The sequence below is a fragment of the Hippocampus bargibanti genome, linkage group LG13, assembly GCF_051943395.1.
Source record: "Hippocampus bargibanti isolate YZ-2025 linkage group LG13, ASM5194339v1, whole genome shotgun sequence".
In the NCBI taxonomy this organism is placed as follows: Eukaryota; Metazoa; Chordata; class Actinopteri; order Syngnathiformes; family Syngnathidae; genus Hippocampus; species Hippocampus bargibanti.
Window position 1 is genome coordinate 4537695 of NC_142746.1, and position 18963 is coordinate 4556657.

At 39.9% G+C, this 18963-nt stretch overlaps 1 protein-coding gene across 2 annotated transcripts; it reads right to left on the minus strand.

The window, feature by feature from the left end:
• Window positions 1–635: 635 nt before the first annotated feature.
• On the minus strand, window positions 636–18642 carry hells (helicase, lymphoid specific). 2 transcript variants are annotated; one of them, XM_089012429.1, is made up of 23 exons: window positions 18212–18642; window positions 17427–17524; window positions 15774–15892; window positions 15289–15411; window positions 15128–15169; window positions 15009–15036; window positions 14862–14920; window positions 14749–14790; window positions 14409–14636; window positions 12336–12518; window positions 11762–11905; window positions 11400–11596; window positions 9268–9361; window positions 9003–9164; window positions 8026–8168; window positions 7773–7917; window positions 7368–7451; window positions 5043–5162; window positions 4835–4951; window positions 4579–4738; window positions 3015–3111; window positions 2854–2930; window positions 636–1420 (listed from the first exon to the last, which is right to left on the minus strand). In XM_089012429.1, exons 1-23 carry the CDS (start codon window positions 18217–18219, stop codon window positions 1332–1334), a joined length of 2559 nt encoding a protein of 852 aa, XP_088868555.1. In that variant the 5' UTR covers window positions 18220–18642; the 3' UTR covers window positions 636–1331. The 2 variants fall into 2 exon arrangements, with proteins under 2 accessions (XP_088868555.1, XP_088868554.1); XM_089012428.1 differs by having other exon boundaries at window positions 637–1420; window positions 14862–14923.
• Window positions 18643–18963: the final 321 nt, after the last annotated feature.

An 18963-nucleotide genomic window follows, 5' to 3' on the forward strand; every position in this document is an offset into this window, starting at 1 on the left:
ATGATGCAGATGAACTGTGTGCCTCACCTATGCACAACGTTTTGATAAAAATACAACAAAATAAACACTGTAGTACAGTGATTATAATGTAGCTAAACTGAAGAAATTTAGTTCATATACTAAAAGCTTTTGAACACTTTAATAGCGACATGCAGAGGGACAGCAATGCGCTCTCACGGCAGAGCAAGCCACCAGTTAGCATAGTGATTGCACAATCCATGGTGAGGCTCAACCGGCTGGTCGCTGGTGACTCACCGCTCGTCTCTACTTAGTATTTGAACGGTAAATGTGAAAACTCAGCGATTTTGAAAAAAAAAAATCCAAAAATTGTGACGTTAAATGGAAAAGAACGTTAAAGAACAAATCATTAAATAAATATACCTGTTTATTTTCACAGGTTGCTTTTTCTGTGGGCGAGCAGCATCAGCCACATGTGACAGGATTCACTCAACGCGAAAGTGACTCAAATAGAATAGTAAAACAGATAGAAAGCTAGCTAGCAAGCCAATTGATAGGTAATAGCTAGCCAGCCAGATAGCGATTGTACGGAATAACAGATTTCCCCATTGTGGGCCGAATAAAGGCTTTCTGATTTTGAACAGAAAAGACAAAGAGAATAGACTTAGCACAATATTTCTTACTAATGTCGACATAACCAAAAGTCAAAAGTAGTAGTAGTATGAAAAAAGTTTAGTGATGGATAACTGGCACCACACATTGAGCAAGCCCTTGATTGATTCAAGAAATGGGGTATAAAAAATGTTAAAAAAACAAACAGTTCTGGTTTAGCATCATTTTCAGATGTATTTATTTTGAGGGGTGTTAGCACCATTTTCACATTTTAAAAAATTATTTGAGGGGGGGGGGGGCATGCATTGTCCTCCCCCCTCCCGACACACACAATGGGCATCAATTGTGTGTGGATTATCCCTATGGGTTAGCACGTTGGCATCGTCCGTATTCAGGTGGGTCAACACACAAATGGCATAGCTTGAGGCCCAAACGAATTAGGAAAAAACTAATGGAGATTGTTACATTTTCACTTTTTTTTTTTTTTTTTTTTTTCCAAAAAAGATATTCAACAGTCAATACACATTTCTCAGTAAAAACATGAAAAAAAACGGTCTCTGGGACTATTGCAAGAGAAGCAGCAGGAAATAACAATTTGAGTAAGACAAAACTACAATGAAATCTGTCAACATTAAATTTGTACAACAAACAAACAGCAAGGCAAACATTGTCAGCATGTTCTTTAAGTCTAAATTCTTCTGAGCTTTGCTTGAGTTTACGTCTGAAGGAATGTTATGAAAGTAAAGTGTTTCAGGTCTTTTTTAAGTCAAGGCGATGTCTGATGATTCAGCAGTCTCGATAACTCTGAAGACTCCAACTTTCTCCTTCCTCGTTCCCCTTTTTCCTTTATCTGCAATTACATAGTAGTGCATTTATCAGTAAAACAGGACAACATGTTAATCCTTGGATGCGGGTGTTGAAACAGCAACAAAACCTTTTTATCAGACATTTTTTTACAAACACGTTTTTCTTAAAGACACCATTGAATATTTTGTTCAGTTCAACCACAGGTCAAGCAACCAATAATACAAGTAGTCAGATGATTGAAAAAAAGTGGCAGTATAATTCGTTTTTCAGCAGACTTGGGCAGATGTGGTCATAGTCATTAACTTTCTGTTGTACTGTATTTGAGACTAGTCAAAGTCCTACCTGCAACCTTTAGTTTCGACCACAAGGGGGAATATCACTGTTTTGTTTGTTTGTCTTTGAGTGCCCTGCATCCTGCCCAAAGACAGCTGGGATAGGCTCCAGCACGCCCCTCGACCCGAGTGAGCATAAAGCAGTCCGGACAATGAAAGAATGGATGTTTGGTTGTGTAAATCTCCAAAGAATGACAAAATAACAATAAAATACAACACCAGGTCTGTACAGTGCTTGGGTTCAAAAACACGAAGACCTTCTTGAGCAATACAAGTACTCACTCAACACTGAACTTCACTTGCTTCAGATAATAAACAATAAATAACAGACTGTTAAATCAGTGGTCCCCAAGCCCCGGGCTGCAGAGAAGTACCTGTCCATGGATTAATCAATGCCGGGCCGCTGATCGCGACACAATAATTATTGATTTAGTAGATGAGTCAAGCGGTCTTTTATTTTGAAATGACCGGATTCTCCTCTCTATTGCATCTCCTCATTTAACGCCAAAATTTAGCCCAGCTAGCAAAATATCCATGAGTATACAGTGGATTCACGTTTGTTAATACTCCCCACCCCTGCCTCCCACTGGTAAAATTGTGGAGTGTTTACCGTTCTGCAGTTAGAAAAAGGTTGGCTACCACTGCCTTCACTCAATGTGCTGCGAGTTAGTACTTCAGAATTAACACCATTCAACATGACAAACTAAAAGCGCTGAAATAAACATCAATCACTTCTAGTAGGCTAAAAAGGGCACGCCAACTATGCTTTGCACATGGAGTGTTTGAGTTTAGTTCGCTGCAGAGCTTTGTTAAATTGCTCATGCAGTTGTGCTAATATTAGCTGTGGATTACTACACTCACGACTGGTTGCTTTGCATTGAGGATGGAGGCTAAAGTTGAGCATAGACAGAAATAGACAGAAAAAAAATAAGGCGGAGATTTAAAAAAAAACACACAAAAAGGTCTGCAATTAATTGCAATTAACACGATAATTTCACATGTCGAACAAATACATTTTTAGATGCCTGTCTTTCAACAAACAAATTGACACTGTATTCATGTGGATATTGAAGCAAATCATAACACCAGCACACTGCTTTGCATATGAAGACTTTTTTTCTCAAATTAACTCTCGACTACCTACCCAGCAAATCGCTGCGGTTCAATAAAAACTCCAGGTCCACATCGCTGATCACCTTCCCACTTGAAGATTGCACCTTTCTGGAATGGGTAAAAGTGAGAGGCAACGATAAGTTCAGTATAGCAAAGAAAGCATGACTGTCAAACTACATTACAACAACTTACTTTTCAATGCCTCTAGTCTGGAGCAGTTCCCTCAGCTCATCTAGATCAATGCGGCTTTTAGTTTGGTTCAACTCTGCCCTCCCACCTTTGAACTTATCTGTGTTGAAAAAAAAAGGCAAGAAAAACAAACCAAAAAAGGCCATTAATAAATTGATAAAATAACGTTTTCTTTAACACAATGTTCACATTTTGGTTCATTATTAATAAACACAAAATTACATGACTCACCCTTCATAATAAATTGCACGATGAATAATAATCAGTTTAGTTAGCAATTTGTATTGCCACATTGAAATGTTTGAGCAACGGTGCTAGAGCCAGATAATGGAAACTGTTCTCCACAGACACTATATAAAGGACAACCGACACCTGCGGACAAGTTGCGTCCATAATTTGTAAAAGCACTTCAAATGACTTCTACTGAGCGCATTTTTCAAAGATTCCACCGTCTTGTTTTCGAGTTGATGTCGATGCCGGAAGTGACATCACATTTGGTACACCCCTGACCGAGAAAGTGACACACAGTGCATTTTGGGTAATTTTTTTCCATCTTAAAACACCATGTTGATCGCGAAATTAGAAGGAATAAAGGTTTAAGTTTACACAAATTCCCAGCTGACAAACCAGCTATTTCCAACGGACCAGAGCAGTCGAGCACCAGCTGAGTTTTTCTGATGTCAGTTAGGAAACAAAAACATGGTGTCAGTTGTCCTTTAAGGACAACCGACACCATGTTTTTGTTTCCTAACTGACATCAGAAAAACGTTTATAGCATCTAAAATACCCAAACGACGCAGGCTGATATTTTAGTTAAATGCAAAACACCAATAAAAATGAGTTAAAGTGTCCCAAAACTACTTCAAAATGACCCCGGAAATTGTGAGTTTCAGATGGTACCGCCGCCTTGTTCGTGACGTCACGCCAGGAAGTCTTGCCTTGCTCTAGAATCAAAACAATGGCTTCAGATTCGGAGAAGATGCTTTCTTGTTACTCATCCAGTTATGAATATGATTCAAATAGTTCTGAAGAGGAAAGCATAAATGTTTGCAATCGATTAAAGAAGTCCTTCCATATCAATTCGAGCCGTCAGGACTCCAATGAAGCGTCACAGAAAATGCACAAGATGGCGCCCATGCTTTGTTGGAAATGGGCTGATTTGTCTGCTGGGAATTTGGGTCAACTAGTATCAAATAGTAGTCTTGGTGCAACACACAACAAATTCACCAGTGCGTTATTTATGTGTTTTCCTTCTAATTTCGTCATCAACACGGATCAACACGAAGTTTTCAGACCAAACAAAGTACCCAAAATGCATTGTGTGTCGCTTTCTCGGTCAGGGGCGTTCGAGACGTGACGTCAGGCATCGTCATCAACTCCAAAAAAAGACTTCCTGAATATACAGCGCGAGTCTTAAAACATAAAATACAGCTATATGCCATGGAATCTTTGTAAAATACACTCAGTAGAAGTCATTTGAAGTGATTTTACAAATTCTGGACACAACTTATCCAGAGGTGTCGGTTGTCCTTTAAGAACTGCTTGTGCCTATTGCAAACTGACTCACTCTTGTGGATGACCATCTGCTCCAGCTTCCTCTTTGCAGAGGCTCTTTCCAGAATTTTTTCGTCGACAGTATTTGCTGTAACCAGGCGATACACCACCACTGGTTTAGTTTGCCCAATGCGATGACAGCGGTCCTGGGCCTGCAGATCTGCCTGGGGGTTCTGAGAACAAAGGATCATTTGAAATTCACACATTGAGATGAAATTCACATGACAGTGGCAAAGTTGGTGTAATGTGCACTCTTCTTGGTAACCTACCCAGTCACTGTCAAAAATAATGACAGTGTCAGCAGCTGTCAGGTTGATCCCAAGCCCCCCAGCTCTGGTGCTGAGCAGGAAAATGAAAACCTCTGGGTCTTTGGAAAACTTAGCTATCTGAAATGGGGGAAAAAAACGGAGCAGGCACTACTTTTATCCGCTCCAAAGCAACAATTTGCAATTTCGGCATACCCCTCATTTAACTCACATTTTCTTCCCGCTCACCAAAGGACATGCTCCCATCCAATCGGCTGTATTGGAAGCCACGCAGATAGCAATAATCCATTAGAATGTCCAAGATGGAGGTCATTTGACTGAAGATCAGTACCTTAATTACAACAGAAAAGTGTTTTACGTATTCAAGCAAATATCAAGTGAACAACTGAAACTTTAGTAACACATTCCTCAATTTCATTTAATCCGTTACAACGGCTAAATGCTTAAGCAAATTGCAAAGGCATAATGTGAGCCCCAGTCCCAATTAATCGGTGTCTTATAGTGACAGAATCAGGACACTGCTTTATCCATGGATTGTGTTCACGCAAATGTTGCTAGTCCCCACAATTAGACAATTATACGTGTTCTAGTGACAACTGCTTGAAACAAAAAGGGGCGCGGCATAGTCAGTGAGTCCTGCGAGTTTAACTTCCCATTAAAGAGCGTTTGTCAGGCATCGGATAGTGTCTTGGAAGCTAAACTGAGCTCCACGCAATCTTGCAGAAGGAGGTTATACAACTGCAAAGACACCAGCAGTTTTTAAAATGGCCAAGCAGTTTTTGAAACAGCTGCTTCTTTTTGAATGGAAAATATTTGCCTAACAAAAACTTACCATAGTACACCTTTATCTTAATTTCAAAGTACAGTGATATCTCGGCTTCTGAACGCTTTAGCTCACAAACTTTTCACCTTGCGTCTGTGTAAGCTCTCAGTCGTACAGGAGTGGTCCATCGATGAAAAGGTTTCTTCAGCCGTCATCTGTACTTCTTTGAAGGTGTCAGACATTTCGCTTCTTATCCAAGAGGCTTCGTCAGCGAACTAAAGTCTTACTGGTAGTTTCGGGCCGAAATATATCCCTGCTGTCCAGACATGGCGGTGCCGGACGCTGGTATGATAGGTCCCTGTTCTCAGGTTGGGGGGAGCAGAGGACGACTCCCTGTGGCTCCCCACTGATTGCTCCTATTGTCCTGACTAACGACTGGCCTGATTGCCCTATTTGCTCTGGTATCACCTCATCAGCATTATTAATCCTATGTTGCCTAAGCAGGCTGTTGTACGAACGATCTAGTACCAGGACGCTAAGTCGACCATTGCTACGTGTGTTTCTGTGTTGTCTAAGCAATGGTATCAGGCAATAGAAGAGGTTGAAAAACTTCTGTTGATTTGGATTAACGAAAAGCAGCTAGCAGGGGACAGTGTGAGCGCGGCTATTATCACAGAGAAAGCATGGCAACTTCACTCGGATATGATCAAGAGGTAACTACATCAACGACCATCACAAAGGTAAATAAAATGACTTGTATTATACAGTACAGTTTATTTCTTCAATTACAATACCACATTTATTACACATAAAATAAGGTATTTTTGTTATTTTAAGGCTTATTTAGTAGAAAATTGTTTCATGGGGGCCTGGGAACGGATTATTCTTATTTCAGTTTTTTTTATGGAAAATAACTATTCGGCAGACAAACTTTTCACATTACACACACACTTTCTAGGAACCAATTAAGTTTGTGAGCTGAGATATCACTGTACGTGCGCACGCACACACACACACACACACACCTATCCATCTATATGACCACCAATTCCCCCCTGCTTATTCTTTCGTATTTTTTTAACAATCACTACAATAAAATGCTGACACTCGGCCTTCATTGTAAAGTTATGGCGATACAAACCCACTCATTTTGAGCATAGTGTTGATGAGCGAAAATTCTCTACTAGCTAACTATATTATACATAACTTCACAAATGTAGAAACGATCCAATGTCTCCTTAAATAAATCATTTTGAGTTGGACAAGCACAGATATATATATATATATATATATATATATATATATATATATATATATATATATATATATATATATATATATATAGTAAAGTCTCGTTATATCGATATCGGATATATCGATAGTCCCGGTTATATCGCTATTTCTATGCACGCACGGAGAAAATTACATGCAAACAGGGTCGGATATATCGATAGTCCCGGTTATATCGATATTTTTTCGGACTCCCTTGAATATCGATATAACGAGACTTTACTGTATATATATATATACACACACACACAGTAAAGTCTCGTGATATCGATATTCTCGGGAGTCGGAAAAAATATCGATATAACCGGACTATCGATATAGCCGATCCTGCGGCATGTAAATTTTCTCCTGGCGTTCATAGAAATAGTATAGTAATAAGCAGTACTATCAATATAACGAGACTTTACTGTATATATATTTAGATTTTATTTCTTGAGGACATGTGGCACAAGCACTTTGCTCAAAAGCAGGGTGTGGTTTTACCTTATGTCTTCTTTCCTTGAGTGCAGGTAGAAGTCTGTCCAGTATGAGAAATTTCCCAGAACACTGTACCAGCTGCTCATCAATCTGCATCAAAAATGGGAAGGAAAACATTCAAAGAAAGTGCGGCACTTACATCAGATTTTGTGAAGGAAGGCTCAGTAGCCCAGTTGTGGGGCAGAGTGCGGATCAGCAAATTAACAGGACACGTTGAAGGAGAAACCAAAACAAACGTTTTAAAGCAAAACCCATTTTGTCTGCCAGTAAAGCATCACTGTAATCTCAATTCCAATGATGTGGTTTTGGTAAACTCAAGCAATCATCGTATGTTTTCACATTTAACTTTGCAAAAACTCCGATAGGAGCAAGGAAGGGAAAAAAAAAACACTAATGATAAATAGCTTTTACCTTGAATTCTTGTGTGGCTGGATCGAGGGGGTATTCTACCAGGTAAGGGTGGTTACAGCATCGTTTAAGCAGCATGAGAATATTCTGCATCTTTAGGTTGATGTGTGCATCCAAAGGGCATTGGATGTCCAGCACTGGAGAACAGCTGAAAGTGAAGGACGTGGGAGCATCTTATTATATGGCTGCCACAACAGCTTTTTTGAGCCAGTAGATTAACGACAGCATTTCAAATGAGTGAAGGTTGGCTTCTGACCTTTGTTCTGGCTCCTTCTGGAGATTTTCCAAATATTTTACTAAGCCTGATTGTGTATCATCTTCTGCTTCAGTGTAGTCTACCTGGTTTCGAATGCGACGCTTTGGTTTGCCTTTTGGCGTCAAACCTACAGGTGCTTCAGTCTGAAAGTAAGCAATTTTTGGTTTAAATAAAAAAATGGGATGGGGACCATATGCATTGATGGCGGACCATCAAATTAATATTGCAATAGCATATTTGCTTATATTTGATAGTGCATTCGGTACAGTGTACAGTTCATTTTTGTAAATATATTCAGTGCATGCAAATGCTCATTTTTTTTAATACATTCCCCCCTCCAATTTTGCTGCAGTTGATTGCAAATTTCTGCATTTTCTTTTTCGTATATTTACTGTAGAAACAGGTGGAAGATTCCTAGTAGTCAAGAAGAATGGCTCTCAACAACGTCTAAGTATATTGTCTGCTGGAACTTTGTGTGCTCCAATGGGGAACCCGATGACCATTGACAATGGTTGGATATTTAATTGGATGAACTCAAATATTTGTTCAGTGTTCTGAAAGGGTTTGTTTGAAATGTGGTGTTTTGAAGCTTTTGAACATGCTCACCACACAAAGTATCTTTTGGTGGCAGGATTCAAACTTATCAGATTCCAAAAACCTTCCACACAAGTGAAACGTTTCCGAATTTTGCACGCTTGGATACTGTTTAATGCAGGCATGAAATGATGCTACACTGCACATAGGCTATCCTCTAGTTGACTGTATGCTGCAAAGTACGAGCAACGCCTGGTCAGTTTCTGTGATCGGCAATGAAAGCCTTTGATCGACAAGTCAATCAACATGTTTTTCCGTGGAAATATGCCGATCATGATTGGTGTGCTTTAAGTTTGCATTGAGTGCAAACATGACTTAAGAGTTGAAGAACATTTTCACAACATTGCAACATGGGCCACATCTCAAGTCATTCACGAAGATACCTTATGCTGACCAAGCACTTTTGTGATGGTCTTGTTCACAACAGCAGTGTAGAAAGTTTCTTGTTTGGCAGTCAAAGGGGCATAAACAATTATCTCTTTCTTTGGAGGAATCTCTAATGTCACATCAGTCTTCAGTCTTCTCAGCAAAAATGGAGTCAGAATCTAAGACAAAAACAATTAAAAAGTCTGACTGAAGAATACATTCAATCCGAAAACCAGTATAAGATACATTCAAGGAAAGCAGAACTTGTGCGTGGGGACTGACCTGGTGCAGCATGCTGAGGATGTTCCGCTCGCGTTCAGCAGCCACCACACTTTCTGCCTCGCCAAGCGTGTCAATATCGAACCAAGACTCAAAGCTATGCAACAACCAAGAGGTTAAAACATTACAATTGTTATCAGGGTCCCATTTGCCAATTGTCTCAAATGGTAAAATAGTACCAACAGCATAATAAACATGTTGATACTCAAAGAGCTAGTTACGAGGGGAAAAAGTAGTAATTGATTTACACTTTATTTTGTGGGCCAAGGAGACCAGACAATGCTTTGACATAAAGTGTCTTTTTTGTTGGATAACTTCAAACATTTGGATGTTTGATCTTCAATGAGGAAACAATGAAGTGCAATTAAGTAATAGAATTTCCATAATACAGGTTTTAGGACAGAACCCCCCCCCCCCCCCCCCCCAAAAAAAAAAAAAAAAAAAAAAAAAAAAAAAAGATGGCGCCGTAGTTCGCAGCAGTCGGCAAGTGCTTTTCAAGAGCTTTGCTTTTTGTTTTTTTTCCTCTTATTTTGTTATATGGTGTTTGTTGTTACTTTGTGTGGACCTAATGTGGACTGTTTTCATGGTTTTTGGTCACGATATTCATCAAAAGAAGACTCTGTGCTTGGTGGTGCGCCCTATCGGCATCCCATGTGTCCGGGCACTGATTTTAAATGAGAGAAATGTCTGCACTCTTTGGTGAGCGCAATTGGTTGTTTGTCTATGGGTGCTCTGCGATTGACTTGAAACCAAAAGGGTTGTACCTCACCGCCTGCAAACAGGCAGGATCGACACCAGCATGCTAGTGACCCTTGTAAGACTTAAAGGACAACCGACACCATTTTTTTGGGTTTCCTAACTGACATCGGAAAAACGTTTTATAGCATCTAAAATACCCAAAACACGCAGGCTGATATTTTTAGTCAAATGCAAAACACCATTAAAAATGAGTTAAAGTGCCCCAAAGCTACTTCAAAATGACCTCGGGATGGAGAGTTTCAGAAGTTCCCGCCCCCTTGTTCGTGACGTCACGCTTGCTCTAGAATCAAAACAATGGCTTCAGATTCGGAGAAGATGCTTTCTTGTTACTCATCCAGTTATGAATATGATTCAAATAGTTCTGAAGAGGAAAGCATAAATGTTTGCAATGGATTAAAGAAGTCCTTTCGGATCATTTTGAGGCGTCTGGACTCCAATGTAGCATCCCGGAAAATGAACAAGATGGTGCCCAAGCTCTGTTGAAAATGGGCTGATTTGTCTGCTGGGAATTTGTGTCAACTAGTATCAAATAGTACTCTTGATGCAACACGCAATGATTCACCACCGCGTTGTGTTTTCCTTCTAATTTCGCCATCAACACGGATCAACACAAAGTTTTCAGAGCAAACAAGGTAGCCAAAATACATTGTGTGTCGCTTTCCCGATCAGGGGCGTTCCAGACGTGACGTCACGGCAGGCATCATCAACCCGAAAACAAGACTTCCTGAATATTCAGTGTGAGTCTTAAAACGTAAAATATACCTACATGCCATGGAATCTTTGTAAAATACGCTCAGTAGAAGTCATTTGAAGTGATTTTACAAATTATGGACACAACTTGTACGCAGGCGTCGGTTGTCCTTTAAGGGGATCAGATAATAGGTGAATAAAATCGATGAATTTGACAAAACCATTAGTCAATGATTAGTTTTTGCACCGCTAAATTGCTAATAACCAAAGTAAACTTGTATGCTTTTGGTCAAACATTGGGCGATTTCCCATTGGGTACCTCTAAAAAGGTTAAGAATCACTGCGATACACTTCTTTTCCAAAGGGTCGCTAGAGCGTATCAAGTGTCCTCCATCTTCAGAGGTTTGATTCGCATGTTTGTTTTGGCCAGGCTTTTACGTCGGATGCCCTTCCTGACACAACCCTCTGTATTTATCCAGGTTTGGGGCGGGCACAACAAGACGCTGGCTTGTGTCCCTTTGTGGCTACAGAACAAGCAACTCTATGAACTTAATAAAGATGAAGATGCTCAGGAAAAGGTTCCCAAACACAAAATGGTCATCGGCATAGTGGCATTCAAACAAAGCAAAACTATACTCACCATTTGATGACAATGCGATATACTAATGGGCGAAAATGTGGCTCACCTCTTCAGGTCATCAAAGACCTCAGGCAAGAGAAAATTGAGAAGGGACCAAAGCTCGGCCAAGTTGTTCTGTAGTGGAGTCCCCGTAAGCAGCAACTTATTGTCAGTGGGCAGCATCTTCAACTCCTGCACTAGTCGACAGTTGAGGTTTTTGATTCTGTGGCCTTCGTCGACAATTAAGTAATTCCACTGACAGCGCTGGAAGGAACACAAAATAGTTAAAAAAAATAAGGACAGTCTAGCATCAGTCTGTACTTTTAAATCGGGGAAAAAAAACTTTGGTAACTTCCTATTTGGTTGTCGTACATGTACATGAAGGTTAAATGTTTTACCCAGTCAAACAAGAGAAAATATAGATGATACCTGAAGATACTTTCGGTCAATCATGGCAATCTCAAACGAGGTAACAACAACGGGATACATATTGAGGGGGCCCTGGGATTTGCGCATGTGCTTCAGCAGTTTGCTCCTCTCAGTTTTGGGGCCGTGATAAAGCAACACAGACACCTAGCGAAGACCATGACAGCAAGGGAAAATAAATTAGACCGGAAAACTTCATTTCTGAAATTATACTGGATTTGATAAATGTAAAGATATTCCAATTTTTTTCATTGATATCTGAGTTTTTCTCACACTCGTTCATGTCCACATAGTTTTATCAGTAATTTTAATGTGAAAATAAGCATTTTGAAAGATTTGGGAAAGAAAGAGTGTTATATGATAAAACCATTATCTGCAACGGAAACATCCACCTGAAAATCATTGGAAGCAACTCGGAACAATAAAAAGTGCCTCAAGACTATTTTAAATTTGATCAGTCAAATGTTTCCCCCCCACCCCCCAAAGTTTTACGATTACTTCTTTCCAATGTAAGTTGAACAGTTTTTTAAAAAATGCCATTTTTTTTAGGTTGAGAGGGTAGAGTCCACCGTCTTACCTCTGGTGTGAAGCGCTTGAACTCATTGATCCAGTTGGGCAGCGTGGAAAGTGGTGCCACCACCAAGAAAGGGCCCATGACTTTCTTTTCAACCATCATGGCGATATGTGCAATACACTGGATTGTCTTTCCCAGTCCCATCTCATCGGCAAGGATCCCATTGATGCCGTTCTCCCACAACATCTGACATCAAAACAGAAACTTGCCTTAAAAAATATGAGTGTCATTCAATGAATAAGGTGATTTTTTTTGGTCAGACTTCAAATACAGATATATTTTTTTTCAACGTAGTGTCCCAGCATAGTGACACTGTTTTCCCATGTATGTACAGCAGGGGTGTCAAAGTCATTTTTTGCCGCGGGCCACATTGTAGTTATGGTTTCCTCTCCAGGGCCGTTATGAATTTGGGGAACCCATTAGAATGTTTAAATCCCTTCAAATATTACATATAGAGCACACAGCAAATTAATGAATAACTCGTTTTCAAATCTGAAGTCAAGAATAATGACTTTTATTGTGGTTGACATCCAAAAATATGAAATTTTGGCTCAGATTTTAGCAATCATCATGGAATTTAACAAGTTTGATTTGCTTTCGCGGGCCGAAAAAAATGATGTGGCGGGCCGGATTTGGCCCGCGGGCCTTGACTTTGACACCTGTGATGTACAGGCTTCAACATTCCCTCATCGTAAAAGTCTTTGGACTGATGTCTCAGCCAGTCAGACAACACAAGACCTAACTTCAACCCTTTTTTTTGTTTGTTTGTTTTTGCATTACTACATTAAGTCACTTTACATACGTCACTACCTCACTTTACATACGACACTACATCACTTTAGATTCAGAAATTGCATGTATTGTCTGTTGTCAGTCTTTTTTAGCCACATTATAAGTGCCTTGCACACTGGGTCCGAGAGGACATTAATTTCATCTGTGCTGTATGTCATGCATATTAGCATATTTGACAATAAAGCTGACTTTGACTTTTGACATGACTTCCTATTCACTTTCAAAACTCATGCATTTTGCGAACACTTTTTAAGGGCCAAAAAAGTGAAGGGGCAAAGTCTGGGCTATGAAAGGGGATGAGTCCTTCATCCTTCTTCCCAGCCCAGCTCGTTAGTGGTCTGCACCCTTGGGACTGCTGTGTGAGGCTTTGTGTTGTCATAATTCAAAATGACTTCTTCTGGCTGACGACCCCTGCATTTTTTCTTTGTCTTTCTTGAGTTGACTCAGCAGTTTACAGTCATTGGCACCAAGCTTGAAAGTGACAATTAAGTTAAAGTGTTCTGAGTGACTGGCTTAGACACACATTTGACATTATCAAAAGTTTTTTAACCTAAAAAATATTTAAAGGACAACCGACCTCTCCGGACAAGTTGTGTCCATAATTTGTAAAATGGCTTCAAATGACTTCTACTGAGCATATTTTAATTAGATTCCACCACATATAGCTATGTTTTACGTTTTAAGACTCGCTTTGAATATTCAGGAAGTCTTGTTTTTGAGTTGGTGACAAGTCCGTACGTGACGTCACGAAAGGACGGCCCCCTGACCGAAAAAAAGACGCATTGTAGCGGTCCTTCCACCACGTGAATGTATTTTGCTGTACATGTTTGGTCTGAGAACCGTGTTTTGATTCACAAGCAATGCAAGACGTATTGGCGTGACGTCACGAACTGAGGGCAGGACTTTCTGAAAATGCCCAATTCACAGCTCAATGTTTTGCAGATTTTCGACACTAAGTCATTTTTATTGGTGTTTTGCATTTGACTAAAAATATCATACTGTGTGTTTTGGGTATTTTAGATGCTATAAAACGTTTTTCTGATGTCAGTTAAAAAACAAAAAAGTGACGTCGGTTGTCCTTTAAACGGAGGCCCTTTTCAATGGACAAACAGGAATGAGTCTGACTGGGAAAAACATTGCAAATAGATATTGGCAAATGAAATATTAACATGCCTTTTCAGACTTAAGTTGCCATTTAGGATTTATTTAAATAATCTTTCATAAGACAAGAAAAGGGCTTTCTTGGGCAAGTGTCACTTTCTGAATCAGGCTGAATTGACTCACTCGAAGCCACTCGATGCCCTCGATCTGGTACCACCTCATGACCCCACCAGTGAAGAGGTGTGGCTGTTGAGCAGGAACTGGCTCTCCTTTCACTTTTCTGTCAGGGTCCAGGAGATGTTTGGCATTATCTCGCACAATCTCCGACAAACGATCCTTGATGTCTTGGTTGGTGTCGCTCATGTTTTCGATATTTTTGGCATCTAGCTTCTTCTGCGCGGTGGCTGCTTCCTGACATGAAATTGCACGTGTTCACAATGGTTTAAACGAAACAGAATTTGGCACCTCATCTTGAAATGTTAAAAAATAAGTTTAAAAAAAGTAACAAATCCACACATATTACCTCTGCCTCCACTTTAATTCTCTTGGCCTGTGACATGATTTCCTGTAAGAAAAAAAAAACATTATTCAAACAGTGGTGTGGGAGGGCGGGGTACGCGTCAATTTGAACCATACTTCTTTGGAAATGACATCAGCAATTTTGTAGTCATCCTCTCTTCGTCTCTTCTTTTTGTCTACTTTGGAATGAACAATCAAAAGAAAAAAATCATTAAACAGAAGTAATGAGCATTTTGAGTAATGTTATTTTGTTCAAAAACATACCTTTTCCAGGCTCAGTGTTGTTGGTACTCTATGTAAAATCACAAACATTCATTTATTATGCCTGTGAAAAAAAACTATGATGATAAAATATTCATAAACACAAAAAAAGATGTTCTCACTTTCTTGGCCTTCTTTTCAAGCTTTTCATTCTTGATTTTCTCCTGGTATGGAAAAAGACAAACCAAAGTACAATTCTTTGCACTAAACTTTCTGAGCACCAATCATAGAAAAAAAGATTTGTGTAATAAGAGACGACGAGCGGGCTCGAGACATACAATACCTCATTCTGTTGTTGCTCCATTTTAGTCAGCAGGAATTTAGAGTAGATGTTACTCTTCTGGAGTAAATGTTGAAGTCTTTTAAACCGCATTTCATGACTATCTCTCTCCACTGACTGCTGAGCCTGGTGATTTCAAATAGTGACACAAACAGTTAATCTTATAGCATTAACCGCCCCACACACCCACACTGACACATATGCACACCCACATACACGCAGACAGCACTGAATGCAAGAGCCTATGTCATGGAAATTTGACATAACAGCCATCCATTTATTTTCTGTCATTTATCGGGGGTCGGGTCGCAAGGGCAGCGCCACGACAGGAACCAACCACATTACGGCCACAACTCGCATTGACCGCAACAGCAATCGAGGCATGGAACATGGTTCAGTGGGAGTCAATGACCCCGACTCCCTCCCAAGTTTGCAGTATAGTCCTGTGGAATTAACCATCGCGATTGGTTATTTTGATAGCAACAAACCTTTTCCCGTATTTCCTTCTCTCTCTTTTCTCCTTCTGCCATTAGACGTTGCTCCTCTTCTTCCATTTCTTTCGTGACAATTGGCTCGGATGGCATAATCTCAGTTTTCAAAGTGGGATCTGGGGAATCCCCACAAAAATAAACAAACAAACAAATATATTAAGACAAAAAAATCATTCCTAGATATGAGTATCAGTTAGTTTGAATGGTTTTGTTTCACTAAACACTGTGTGATGTCAATAATGATGCAACGATGAGTATTTGTCTGACGTTATGACGATTCACCCTAGACGTTTTTCCATTAGATTTTCTAAAAATCAATCAGCAGCTGATTTTTTTTCCCAAGATGGCCCCTGAGTAGGCAGCCATCAGCAAGTGCTCTTACGAGCCTGGCTTTTTTGGTTGTTTTTGTGTTGTCTTTTGTCAGTTTGTGTTGTTTTGCATCATGTGGACAGGATGTGGATTGTTCTTCAGCATTTTTGGGCACGAGATTCATCAAGGAGTAGACTGTGCTAAACGGTTGCACCTTCTCGGCAGCACAAATATGCCAACACTGTTTGCGATTGGGAGGAATGTCTTTGCCATTTGACTGTCATCGTTGGACAGCTCTGGTGCGATTGTCCTTTCTTGCGCCTGTAATGGGTAGCATTTTCAGAACCCAGCTTTGTTCAGCAGAAAGGCCGGTGTTGTTGGACAGTCTGCGGCTGGATGGATGCATGGCATGAGGAGCCTGCGATGAGAAGGAGCGTCAGCGCAGAGCGCCGATGCATATGTGGAACTGTTACGGCTAGATGTGGGACAGGAGATGTGACACAATCTCTTTTTGTCAATGAATGCTACAGCTTCGTGTTTGCTTTGAAAACTTAGCTTGTAGCAGATGTGCACATTCCTCCATGACGTCTCTGATCCACTAGTGAAAAGGAGGCTTTCATCCTCTCCTCTTTCATCTCGAACTGCTTCATGTAATAGAGTGTTTGTTTTGTACTCAAACATCACAGCGTACATGGGGAAAGTAGTTGAGATTGCACAACTGTGCATATTTGTATGTTCCTGTTGTGTTTATTTTTTTTGCTTTGAGTTGACTATTATGTGAAGCGCTTTGCTACATCTGCAGCTGTTGTGAAAGCGCTATATCAATTAGGATATACAGACGCTCCCTAGATTATGAACATTTGCGTTACAACAAAACGGTACATATGAACTTTTTGCGGGTACTGTATGTCGAAAAATGTTTGGACAGAGATGCTGTAAGTTAGATTTTGTATTGCGAGCCTTTTTGCGGCCGAGCTCGCTTGTGATTGCCTGCGTACTGTGCTTCATGCAAACACACTGGACGTTTCAAAGGCTGCCTGTTTATGTGACGGACACCAAGGCTAACCAATCAATTCAGGCCCTGATCCGCCGAGCTCGCTTACGATTTTATATTGGCTGCATAGAGTATGTGGGCGGGGAGGAAATCTCTTCCCAGTTAATGCTCCATGAGGACATGATGCATAAGTACTTCCCTGTTCAGTGTTTAACTTAAACATACATTCCATACAATATCGAGCACTGAAGCAACTTATGAGCAAATTCACCTTACGAACCACCGCTCGTATCTCGTTCGTACGGTGGTTTTGTATTGTATTATCAATTATGATTACCCTTACTTACCCTTAGCAGCTGCAGTTTCCATTGCTGTTCCTAGTGGCTCCTCAGACTCATCAGGTTTGGGGCAATGAGGGGAAACACTTCGAGGTTCTTGTTTAGTGCTGTCCATGGAAAATGGGATACGTTTCAAGGGTGGGAAAAGGGACACACATATGAAACAAGGTGCCAACTTAGGACCGTTACAGTATCAACAAATCTGTGTTCAATATAATCAATGGGGACGTAACTATGCAATTAGAAGCCTGAACTAGCAGTTAGATGTAGTGTGTCAGGATATTTAAGACACAATTTTAAAAACTAAAATAAATAAGTTGGAAAATATATCATCGCACATTTGAGCAATTCCCAGACGCCACGCAACAAGGAAACTAGGAAATATATGCCGTCAGAGTGGCGTGAAAGAGAAAAAGCACTGACGTTTGGAATAGCATTTTATGGTATAATCTTTATTCTCCCTTGAATCATATACCCAGCAGTTCAAACACTGTTTTTAAGACTTACGAAATTAAGACATTTACGTGTTAAAAAAGTAGAAAGAGGACGTTTTAAAATTCAACTCTCCTTTACTCGGCATGGGTGGGCACTCTGATGTTGTGGCCTAACAGCATTTTCCACAACGCTAGCTTGAACGAACAATTGCTTAATAAATTAACTTGACATTTTAAGACCGAAAGTACAGTTCCATGTTGAATACTGTAAACTCATTGATCGTTCATAATCGAACACGTGGTGTGCATGTAAAATATACAACTGCTTAACAAAGAGAAGCAATAAGTGATGCATCTTACCAGCTCATTGTTTCCAATACAATGTACACGGTTTTATCCGGAGACAAAAATAAATATATTTCAATTCAGAAATTAACAAAATAGAAAACGTTTGAAAAAAAACTGTTCACAGTAACCCAAAAACAAATTACGTGGTCACAATTGGAAGTCTGTCCGGAAACACATATATCAGAGCTGTTTATAATCAGCTGTTTAATCGCAAAATCAACGAATGTCAGTTAAACGTAATTGAAACCAACATAATCATCAGGTTTAGGAACGGTAATTTTCAACAAAGTCGACCAAAAGCACTAAAAAGACAAGTTGAGAACGACGTGAAGCTTTGTTTCAGATTTTCAACATAAAACAGGAACCGCTTCCGATTAATTCGGTCTATCTGCCATAAGCTAAAGTTTTACCCTGAAAGAAAAAATAAGATTTTCCGTACTCGATGGACACACTTGACTAACGATGCAAGTTGAAGCAATGAAAGGGCGTTGCTTTAGCTTTCGTTTCGCGCCAAATTGGGACGAACCCACTTGTAAAATAAGTAGGGGGGCTATGTAACAATTTATATAGTTTTGTATTGAGCGATTTACTTAAAAGAAAATGGGCAAAACACTACCATATTTTAATTAACAAATATATTATTCTATGTTATTTAACGTACGGTATTACAGGAAAATAAAGGGAAAATACATTAGGTATCACCCATCGAAGGTTTGAAATGGACCATTCCAGTCACTGTTTTTTTGTGCGGGTGAGTAGAGACA

What these genes read in the sequence shown, in the direction of transcription:
- hells (XM_089012428.1), bottom strand. An exon ending in CAGCCACACAAGAATTCAAG is followed by an intron (nt 7,452 to 7,772) that starts GTAAAAGCTATT and finishes TTTTTGATGCAG; the next exon opens with ATTGATGAGCAGCTGGTACA. An exon ending in GCAGATGGTCATCCACAAGA is followed by an intron (nt 3,112 to 4,578) that starts GTGAGTCAGTTT and finishes TTTTCAACACAG; the next exon opens with ATAAGTTCAAAGGTGGGAGG.